We start from the raw sequence: 11,696 nt of genomic DNA on the forward strand, positions 1-11,696 counted from the left end.
GTCATTACAGAGGTAGATAGTCCCTCTCAATCAATAAAGATCTAAGCAGCGGAAAATAAGATAAACGGCGCAGACGATTCCACTCCACAGGCAGCTTGACCAGGGCTACACCTAATCCTCCACACCATCAGCATCACTGTAGAACTCCTCCTCTGATGAATGATTGCAAGGTGAGTATATGACATACTCAGCAAGCCACGCAGCAAATATGCAAGTGCACAGGATAACAAAGGATGGCATAATAGGGTTTCATTTGCATAAACAGCATTTAATAAACATTTCAGAATTTAGTAAAACAGTTGAGTAATAATTAAACAATATTATTCCAACGCTATACAACATACCCTGTTGCATAGGCCCAACCATTCTGAACAACCAATCCCGGCTGCACAGTTCTATCTCCAAACCAGGAATATACCATTCCAAACCAGGAGCTAATCAAATTATTACCAGTCATAGTATCTTTTATTATGATGAGAGGTATGAGACTAATCACGAAAGACATTGTTAAACCCGCCCATAACCGCGGGCACGGCTATTCGAATAGCTTTACTCTGGCCAGAGGTGTACCACTGTACCCACAAGACACAGCCCCACGACATGTCACCATGCGCCTTGATACCACCACGGTACCTCAGAAAGGAGCTGTGACAGTACCCCTCGCACAACACAATCCACCACAGCGCACCGTTCCTGGATCATAATCACCCCCTTATAAACAAGGCATGGACTCCCCAGCGACCCCCGTGGGCTTATCTCCGCCACTTCTCAGTCTGGTGCCCCGCAATGAACTATGCTATACAAAAGGTAAAGCCGTTGCCCACGCTGGCTTGTGGTTGGCACGGTTAATGTTTCACAACCGAAACTCGTGAACCGGTCCTTAATTGTCATGAGCACGACCATCAAAACCATGTGCTCACAACCCACCATTAACAGGTTTTAGTTGGCAAATTAATTAATTAACCAATCATGATTAACCATCATGAGTTATCATTAAGCCATCATTAAATAATAGTGAGTCATAAGTTATCCCAATAGTGTGCTAAAGTTTCTAAGCATGGCTAAGCAATCACATCTAATATCTAGCTGAACCAATATAAAGCTCAACTAGTCAATTTATAAGAACCCAAGGTATCAAGGAATAAAGTAATCAAGAACAAAAGGGCTATAACAAACAATAGGTTAATTCCACCCAATGACATTCGAAAATAAATGCAATAGTTGAATAGAAACAATAGCTTTAAACGGGATCAACATGTTCAAAGGGTTATTTGGGATCTGTGTGACTTGCCTTGCTGGCCTTGGAACTCTTCAAATTCTTCTCCTGCGAAAACGGACTCTCCGGAAACGTCGGAATCTAAACAGAAAAGAGCAAAACACCAAAACAGCACATAAACAAGCATGAACAGTACATGTGGATATTTTTAACATGTAGATCTCAATTTTAGAAAAATTTAGAGACTTGAACCAACTAAATCCGAGCTAAGATGAATTAGTTATGAATTTTTAAAGATTAAAACGGATTAAAACACTTATATGGATTTTAATTGAATTATGACGCAATAATGAATTATTTTTGAAAAGGAAAAGAGGATTTATTGCGTCAGCGGCTAGGGCTTGCGGTGGACCGGGTGCACGGCGACGGTTCACAAGATTGGACGACCGAGATCGATCCATCCAAAACGAACGGCCGAGATCGACCGGTCCACGGCCGGACCACGGCGGACGGCATCGATGACGTCGGCGATGACGTCATCTCCGGCGGCGACCGAACCGCGCGAGCTCGCCGGCGAACGACGGCGTGGCGGCGCGAACGGAGAGCACCTACGGGTAGCGGACGGCACGGCGAACTCACCGACGACCAAAGCGACGGCGGACGATGACCGGACGACGTCGGCGACGAGGAAGAAACGGCGGCGACCTCCGGCTTGACGACGGCGACGATGTTCCGGCGGTCGACAGCGACGGCGAAGGGGCTGACGAGGACGACGACGCGACGGCGACCACAACGGCGGCCTTCCCGAGCGACGGCGACGACTGGAGCGACGGCGGCGCACGGCTGGAGCGGCGGCGACGACGGCGGCGCGAGGACTCACGGCGCTAGGGCTCTACGGACGACGAGAGGCGAAGGCGAGGGTGGCGACGGGTAGCGGAGACACCGGGGATCCTTTTATAGGGGCAAGAACACGGCGGCGAAGGCCCACGGCGGCCGGCGACGAGAAGGAAAGTCTAGGGTTCGGAGGAGAGAGACCGATCCGATTCGAGATCGAATCCTCCGCTTTCCAAACGATTTTAGCCGAAGTTCCAAAAGGGAAAAGGTAGAGGAGATCGAGAAGATCATTTCCCCTCTATTGATTTCACCGGAAACGGAAAGGATCGGCCGGATTTGGAAAGAGACGGCGGCGGCGCGGCGCTAGGGTTTCGGGCGGCGGCGGCGCGAGGAAGACGACGACCCTGACAGGCGGGCCCCACCTGTCAGCGGGCGGACGCGCGCGAACGGCGGCTGCGGACTGGGCCGACTTGGGCCGAGGAGGAGAGAGAGAAGGTTTTGGGCCGACTTTCGGCCCAAAGCCAAAAGAGACTTTTAAAAACCTTTTTCCATTTAAATTATTCATGAAATGCAATTCCATTTATTAAAAATACTTCCTTAGCTCAAATAAATCCCAGAAAAATCTAGGAATTATAGAATTAAGCAAAGTATTTAATAAAATTTTATCTAGCCCCATTTTATATTGGAATTTATTATTTAAAATTAGATCTTCTCTTCTAGGCTTTTAAAATCAATTCTAATAATTCCAATTAAACAACAATTTATATATTTGAAATTTTTAGGGTGTGACAGTATAAATATGTACACCCGGGGTCTATGTAATCAATCTCTACGATCAGTACAATTCGGCGCATCGCCACCCTTTTTTACTTCTACTTTTGTCTTTTACGTCCGGCGGAACTTGGCACCCGACGCGGGGCTGCATCGTCTTCGATCTCCGGCGAAGGGATAAGTCCAATGTTCCATCGGCCCAGGCAATTGTCTCATCTACATCGACGTCGTTCAAGGCTGCATCAATACATTCGACCTCTTGGATTGCTCTGGTTTGGATGATATATTTGCCTACCTATTTATCATATGTCTCTATTAATCTAGTCTTAGAACATCAATTTAGCTCTATCGGCTGCTTCTCGTTTTAGGGTTTCTGCCAATATCGGCTAAATCGCGTTGCTAGATTAGATTAGCTCAGATATCTACCACCCTAAAAATCAGTCAACGGCTTGATTGTCTAGATATTATGTTTCTTTTCATACTTAGTGCTGCATCAGTTAAGTTTGATCTACTATGTCGTGCTTAGAACCATAATCTCTAGCCTGCTTCTTGATTGCCAATAAGGGTTTCATCGGAGTTTCAGCCGGTGAGTTATCTGGACGTTGCATCGGCTCATGAGGATTGCATATACATATAAGTTGGATTTAGCCGATGACAACAGGTTTCATTGTTTAATCTAATCTTGTGGATTTCATGACATCGGACCTCCAGCCGATGTGTGCTTTAACCTTCGGATCGATGCTTATTTATCATATCATTGCTAGCCGATTGGTTTATATGGATTATATTGTTATTTTATTACATCATCATCAGCCGATTGCCTTTATATCATTATCTACATTAGACATATAGCCGATTGCTTAAACCCTATCGCTATCAGCCGGTATCGGCATCGGCTATTATCGGCTATCGGCTGGAACTACTCCATCGGCTTGTCAGTCGATTGGCTGTTTTGATCTACTATTTGCATATCTTGTCAGTTGCAGGATCAAACTGACTGGCACGCCCGCATCTCATCATATTTGGACCTGCACTGGAGCTAAGCTGATCTCCCAGGCCGGTGTTCGTTTTTTCGTCAACACCTATCTAACTGTTGTCGACATGGCGGTCTGAAAGTCTGACTCGTAGTCGACAACAGGGTAGTCTTCCTCCTCGAGTTCGTGCCCGGCGAGATCAGAGATAACGCTTTCGTCTCTTCTGACAGTATCCGGAGACACCGTAGGGACTAGCCGTGCTTATCCCTGAAGTCGATATCCGGCGTCTTGTATTGGCGTATGTTGGCTTGTATGTTGTGGCTTCTGTTGTTCCGTAGATTGTGGTGGTTCTGTCGATTGTGGGTGTCTCCCATAGTGGGCGTTGATTGTTCCCTCTCCTCCTAGGGGGTCTTGTATTTATACACATAAGTGTCTCCTTGTTCAAGTAGAACTAAGGAAACCAATATGGATACAATCCGAGTAGTCCTTGTTGTTCTCATGTAGAACTCTGGTTGTCTTTTTTTATCCGGAACTCCTCCTATATCCGCAGGTTGTTTCCGTATAGGACATGGTATATGGTGGGTCCTGCTGAGATTTAGTCAACTACTATTAGGTATGTGGTATCCATAACCCTGACAACATTAAAAAAAATAGATCCTATGATATTAATAATAGACAAAGTTTTTCTTCGGATAATAGCATATAAAGATGGATATTTTGTCATTCATGTGTTCTTTTTTCAGGGGGCGGTTGATCGTGACGAAACGGCGCGCGCGCGCGGGGGAAGGTGTCACGTTGGTTGCGTTTACCTCCTGATTTTGTCACTTCGAGTTTGGCTGACCGACTGACCAGCAACGAAACGAAGTTTAAAATTACGAGTAGAAATATGTTCCACGGCAGCGGGCCCGTCGAATCTCGCTGGAGATATTGGTCCGGCAAAAGATCTCTTTCTTTTGATACGAAATGGAAAATCCCGAATCTCCTCATCACTAATGAAAAGCACGCAGCAGCTACAGGCAGCACGAGCTAGATGGAAACTTTGAATTTGACCGTGTTACAACGGAAGAGCGAGGGATCGCCCAGAGCGATCGGGTGCAACCCCTCCCTCCACCTGATTTTCTTTTTTTTTTACACCACGTTACTTTTCTATTTTAGTAAATTTATACATTTAAAGTTTATACACCTCACGTTTACACATCTAAAGTTTAGAGACCAAAAGTTTATAAGTCAAAAGTTTATATATCCGATTCAAATTTGAATTTGAATTCAAATATTTTTTATATATAGTATTTCTATACATCTAAAGTTTATACACCTAAAGTTTATAGATCCAAAGTTTATAAGTCAAAAGTTTACATACCTGATATAAATTTAAATTTGAATTCAAATTTTTTATACATAAATTTTTCTAACTTTTTTTTAAAATTTTTTTTTTGGTGTACTGTAATAGGAAAAGAAGGGAAGGAGGAAGGGGAGAAACCGATCGGTGGGCGAGCGCGTGTTACAATGCTGTGAAAATTACTCTCCCTGGCCGTCTCAAATTATTCGTCGATTTGCTTTATCCTATATCAGAAATTTCTATATTTGACTATGGATAGGGAAAGAGCCGCGAGGACTCCGATGACAACGTTGGATTTGTAGGCATGGACGCATGGTTGACTGCGATGGCGATGGGCCTATGACCAGATCTGGCCTCCCTAGCAGTTTTCAACAACTTGGCTGTGATTAGTTTCCTCGAACCTCCCATCTTTTCGTCACATCAAATATTTGAACACATACATGGAGTATTATATGTGGAAAAAAAACCAATTGCATAGTTTGTATGTAAATTGCGAGACGAATCTTTTTAGCGTAATTACGTCATGATTTGATAATGTGGTGCTACAGTAAACATCTACTAATGATAGATTAATTAGGCTTAATAGATTCGTCTCGCAGTTTACAAGCGGAATCTATAATTTGTCTTGTTATTAGTCTACGTTTAATATTTTAAATATATGTCTATATACGTTAATTTTTTTTTACCAAAACAACTAAACACGGCCAAGGGAGTTGGCGGATGCATTATGGCAACTTAACGACACCATGCATCAGCAATGACAAATGCCACGGAGTTTTTGGCGATGGAGTTGTTGGCTGGATGCATATATTTTAGCTATCTATATCCATATGTGATATAGAGATCAAATTTTATCCATTATCTAAAATAATATTTAACTATGGATATGTACGTGTATCTAATATATAACTGATATACTATGATTTAATAGTGTCCACGTAATACAGTACTATCTCCGTTTTAAAATATAATGATGTTTAGTTATGAATTTAGACAATCAGATTCATAGCTAAAACTTATTATATTTTGGGTGGAGGGAATAGCTCGTTTGGTGGATCATTATGTTAGAAATAAAAATGTAAATTAACTTTTGAGTATTAAGCAAGAAGTCAAGAAAATCTGGTTCGATAATCTTAGGTGCGCCCTTCCATTTCTGATGAAACAGATTAATACACAAGTTTTTCTGAACTTCTAAATGTTAGTGACTCTTGTAAAAACCTTTTTACAAGTGAGTTTCTTATAATTTTTTAAAATCTGTTTTCTAATAGTTGATATGCTTGTTTGTACTCTTTAATAATTATTACAAATCATTATAGTAGTAGCTTGTATTGATGTGATTGATACTCCACCACGCTTTTATGGTAAAGTCTTGGAAAATTTGAGGATTATGACTAAGATTTTGTAATCCATGCTATTTCGATAGATTCTTATACCGTTTATTTTTGTTTTCTTTTCATATAAAGTACCCTCTTCATCCTACTCCATCCTAAAATATAAAGATTTTTAGTTGAATGGAACACATCATAGTACTAGAATGTGTCTCGTTCAACTAAAACTCTTTATATTTCAGGACTTTGGGACGGAGAGAGTAGTGCACACTTTCTTTTCATATGTTGTTTCACGTAGGGGTGTTTAAATTTAAGGGTGTAAAGTTTTGACGTGCCACATCGGGTATTATATAGAGTGTTGCATGTGGTGTTCGGGTACTAATAAAAAAATTACAGAATCCGTCAGTAAACCGCGATACGAATTTATTAAGCCTAATTAATCCGTCATTAGCAAATGTTTATTGTAGCACCATATTATCAAATCATGGAGCAATTAGACTTAAAAGATTTGTCTCGCAAATTAGTCGCAGTATGTACAATTAGTTATTTTTTTAGCCTATATTTAATATTTCATGCAAGTGTTGAAACGTTTGATGTGATAGGTGTTCAAACGTTTGATGTGGAGTAGGTGCGATCTAAACAGGGCCGTATAGACCTTAAGCGGTGAATATTTTTGAACCATGCAACCCACGCTAATGAGACGAAAACCAAGCACGCAACTGCAAATTTTACTGAAATTCTATCTTAAATACATGAAGACCACATCATCAAGGGTATCTGTTTCTCCTACTTACTTGTATCAAAGATTATCATCCTTCTCCTGGTTTGATTCCAATCAAATCTACTATTTCAAACTTGAATTCTTGAAAGCCATTTAAAATTTTACTTGAAATATATCAAGTGTTACTCCCCCCCATCTACTTTTGATAGTCATATTTTATCTTGGCACACAGACCAAGAATAAATAATTCTACTTATCATCTATTTAAACATGCTAATAGTCATTCCTCTTAAACAAGCGATTCATTAATATTTACATTTTTCGATGCTTATGTAGCTGATCTTGTGTGGAAGAATGGAGAGTCACGCATTAAATCCGAGAAAGTCATTAAGATGATAAGTTGTTGGATTGAAATATGCCTATCAAAAATAATTTTTTCAGATTTGAAAATATGCCTATCAAAAATAGATGGAGGGAGTACCGTCTTGCATTGAAACCTCGAAATCCCATGTTTTCCATTGGTTTTTGTCGATAAAGTTAACCCCACCGAACAATCTTCGATTACCAAAGGCCGTTGCAGAGGCAATCCTCACTAACTCACAAAATCAAGAAAAAGGAATAAGTTTATTTTCCCACTTTCCAAATCATCGGGAGAGTTGATTTTTATTGGTTTTAAAAAACAAGATGCATGCCTAATTTTACGGTTGAGGGAAATGATTTAACCAGGCACAAGATAGGGAGGAGGCAAAGTAGACTTATTCCTCCGAAAACATATGCGCCATTGTAATTGGGCTCGTAGCGCCTTTAGGCCCACAAGGCCACCAACACCTATAGAAAGTTCCCACGTTATCTGTGAAAGGAATTAGTAGGATTCACCTCAATTCACGCTGTTTTTCACCCTTTCAATAGACAATAGGCGGCAAAAACTCGTCGAAAATTTTGCTTCGGCCGAAAATTTTACCGCGGGCGCCCAAAGCAACCAGCGGTAAAACTCAACCAATACAAAGGGTGTGTTGGAGGAGAGGGGATTGAGAAAATTGGGAAGATACGCAAAACAAGGTGAGCTATTAGCTCATGATTAATTGAGTATTAACTATTTTAAATTTTAAAAATAAATTAATATAATTTTTTAAAGCAACTTTCCTATAGAAAATTTTTACAAAATACACCAGTTTAGAAAACGTACGCGCGAAAAACGAAACAAACAAACTCACTCTACGATCCTCTCAAACGCTGCTAAGCGTACAAACACTATCGGTCGCGGAGCCGAGCGGGAACCCCCCCAATCCACCATCCCTCTCGCGAGAAGCGCGCGGCAATTTTCCGAATAGACCAAGTCCACGGCCCGTTCTCCCACTGACACCATGGCCCCACATCGCACGCGACGCGAGAGAGGCTCACGTGCACCGCGTCCACCCACCATCGAATCGTAAAATCCACACCCCCCCCCGGGCGAAAATTCATTCTTCGGTTCCCACCCTTTTCAAAACCGATGCGAGAGAGGCCTCCCCCGCCCCACATACGCCTCACTGACACGTGGGCCCACCCGGTGTGGGGCCCACGCGTCGGTGAGACCGGGTGTGGTTTTTTGGCGGAGCGGGTGGTTCGGCTTCAAATACCCAACCCCCTCCTCTTCCCTCGGTTCCTTCCATCGCACACCAAAATCTCTCCTCTCCTCTCCAACTCGCCCGCTGCTTCGTCTTCTGGAAGGTTCGAGAAAACCTAGGGCACGCAGCGGATGGCCGCGGCGGTGGAGGCGGAGGCGGAGGGGCGCGGGGGCGAGCCTGTGACGCCGGGGACGCCGGCGCCGGACCTGAGCCAGGCGACGGACGACCGGCGGCTGCTGCGGTCGCGGTACCTCGCCGTGAAGAGCCGCATCAGCGGTAAGGGGGTGGGGGTGGGGTGGGTGTGGTGTTTCTGTGTCGGCGATCGCGTCGGTTTTGGATGGGGTTCGTTCTCGGCTTGGAGGGAATTGTGTTTCGGATGGCATTTTGATTTTGGAGTTCGGTGTTGGGGATTTTATTTTTGTGTTTGTGCGTGCAGATGACAAGGATGACATGGCGAGGGCGGATTCGGTGAAGTTCCGTGCAGTCTTCACGCAGGTGGAGGATCTCCACAGGCTTGGTATGAATGATCACTCACTCGCGCACCCAAGAAGTTTGGAGATTTCAGTTTTTCTTTAATCGGTAAATCTGGTGTGATTGGACGGCGTGTAATCTAGTTAGGATGGCGCAAACGAGTTTGAATTTCAATGTTGTTCGTGCAATTTGTTTTCCACACTTTTTGTTAAGAAAGCATTCGGCTAAAATTTGAAAATGTATTACTAGATACAAAGGAAACTTGCTCTTTGGTAATATTAATGTTCAGTTATAGTGAACGAAAACTGTGTCCATTTTTTCGCATTTTTTTTGAAATGTACTGATTACTGATGCTATTGGCAAAATCGCAAACTGATCGATGGTGTCTCTCGTGCTGCAGTTCAGAGGCCTAGGGAGCAGATCGCCGATGCGGAAGCCTTGCTTGACATCGCCACCAGTCTGGTGGCATCAGTAAGGACGCATTCAGCTCTGGGGATCACGCCCTCTGATTTCGTTTCCGGAATGCTGAAGAAGTTTGGAGAGAAGAGGAGGGATGATGATGAGGCTGCCTCGTTGCGCTGGCTCGATGTAGGCCTCTACACTTCTCGGATTTTCATGGCCGTGCCTGGATGCTCCACAATGTAAATGCAGATCAACTGCTTTTTTTAGCTTCTCGTATGTTTGCTGATTTAGAGTTGCATTGCTGAAGACCTGAAGTAGTCTGATTTCGTGATTATTATAATCTTATCATGATAGGGTTGGTCCAATGAATACAGAAGTGTTGCCACGGAGGGTTCATGTGTGTAGAAAGAGGACGGCTAAGCCTCGTGGAAGTGAATGCCCTGAACAGGTTGCCATATCTTGTTCATACTTTACTGAACAGAGTTGTGCTTGATACATCATATTTATACTAACAACAGTTACTACATACTAAATAATGTTCCTCAATACTTTTGCTATATGCTTGCATGTAATGTGTCAGTAGGACTAGTAAATTGCCTTATTATAGAACTCTTGTACGATGATTTGCACAATGGACGCGCAATTTTTTTGTAATCTGCATTTTCTTGTTGTAAGATCAATTTTGATTTGCAATTAGATGATTTTCGGTTCTAGGAATGACTTCACATGAAGGCAATTAGCTTGTCAACTTCTAGCAATGTGTTGATTTGTTCCCCCCTTAATGTGCAGCTCCCAGATTCATCAAATGCAGCAAAGACGGATACTGACAGGAACATGTCTGTCATATTTGATGTCCTGAGAAAGAAGAAAAATGCTAGGCTGGAAAACCTTGTTTTAAACAGGAAGTCTTTTGCCCAAACGGTGGAGAATATCTTTGCCTTGTCATTCCTAGTGAAAGATGGCAGGGTGGAAATCAGTGTCAATGATGAGGGCCATCATCTTGTCTGTAAGGGCTTCCATTACTTGGTCACTCTTTTTGTTGCTGCAAATATGTTTTTTACATAGCGCAACTGATGTTATTATGTTTACTGCAGATCCAAGAAATGCCCCTGCTGCTAGTGCCATAACCTCAGGAAAAGTAGTATACAATCATTTTGTATTCAGATTCGATTTCAAGGATTGGAAGGTACCATCTCAACAATCATAACCTGGAATACTTAGCTAATTAACATTTGCTACTGTACATCCTGTTTTGCAGAGTATGTGCAATATCGATTACTTTTGTTGTATGACAAACTGACAAGTTTGCTAAAAAGTATTAAAAAAAACCTTTGTTAGATGATCAAACATGCTAAACTAGTACAGCGGTGATGTAAGCAAAATCTACAGTGGTAACTAGCCAACTATAATATACAACTTCAATTACTCTTCTTTATCCTTACTCCTTAGTGACTTTGAACTAGCATGTCTACTAGAAATGTAACCCAATCTGACATCTACGTTTGATATATCAGCAGCATAACTGTTAATACTTGTAACACAATCTATTCTAACCTTCCTGTTTCACGTTTGTTCCCAGCTCATGAAAGACATGGTCGTCGACGGCGAGGAGCTGATGCAGCACAGGCCTCCGGCTCCACAAGTCGGCACGCACGGCTCCAGCACCACCACCACCGGAGGAGCGAATGAAGGCCCTGAGACCGAGACGCCTGCAGCCCCTGCACACAGCACGGCGATCAGGAAGCTCTGCAGGAACCGAGGCCTGGTCATGCACGACATGCAGGAGGAGGCGGCCACCACCACCACGGGCGGCAGGACCATGGAGGAGAAGAGGTCGGCCATGGACGCGCAGGTGTCTCAGCTGGCGTCGAAGCGCAGGCACCTCTTCCAGGACGACGACGATGACGACGGCGACTTGGAGTAGAGGGCAGTGGCCATGGTGGTAGTGGTAGTGGTAGGAGGGGGGGGGGGGGGGGGGGGTAGAGGAGGGAAAGCCTTTTATGTAGGTAGAGAAGCCAATCAGCTTAACTTAG

General features: G+C 43.2%; 1 protein-coding gene across 1 annotated transcript; it reads left to right on the top strand.

The window, feature by feature from the left end:
• The first annotated feature begins 8,848 nt into the window (after nt 1-8,848).
• On the top strand, nt 8,849-11,625 carry LOC127776544 (non-structural maintenance of chromosomes element 4 homolog A-like). Its single transcript, XM_052302957.1, has 7 exons — nt 8,849-9,066; nt 9,227-9,307; nt 9,662-9,902; nt 10,018-10,111; nt 10,453-10,669; nt 10,758-10,849; nt 11,243-11,625. Exons 1-7 carry the CDS (start codon nt 8,922-8,924, stop codon nt 11,585-11,587), a joined length of 1,215 nt encoding a protein of 404 aa, XP_052158917.1. The 5' UTR covers nt 8,849-8,921; the 3' UTR covers nt 11,588-11,625.
• The last annotated feature ends 71 nt before the right edge of the window (nt 11,626-11,696 follow it).

The sequence above is a fragment of the Oryza glaberrima genome, chromosome 6 (assembly GCF_000147395.1).
Source record: "Oryza glaberrima chromosome 6, OglaRS2, whole genome shotgun sequence".
Taxonomy (NCBI): domain Eukaryota; kingdom Viridiplantae; phylum Streptophyta; class Magnoliopsida; order Poales; family Poaceae; genus Oryza; species Oryza glaberrima.

Bases quoted from the DNA above. Each gene is read 5' to 3' on its own strand.
- LOC127776544 (XM_052302957.1), top strand. From the start codon at position 8,922: ATGGCCGCGGCGGTGGAGGCGGAGGCGGAGGGGCGCGGGGGCGAGCCT. The intron at 9,067-9,226 runs GTAAGGGGGTGG...TTGTGCGTGCAG, and splicing joins CGTGAAGAGCCGCATCAGCG to ATGACAAGGATGACATGGCG. The intron at 9,903-10,017 runs GTAAATGCAGAT...TTATCATGATAG, and splicing joins GTGCCTGGATGCTCCACAAT to GGTTGGTCCAATGAATACAG.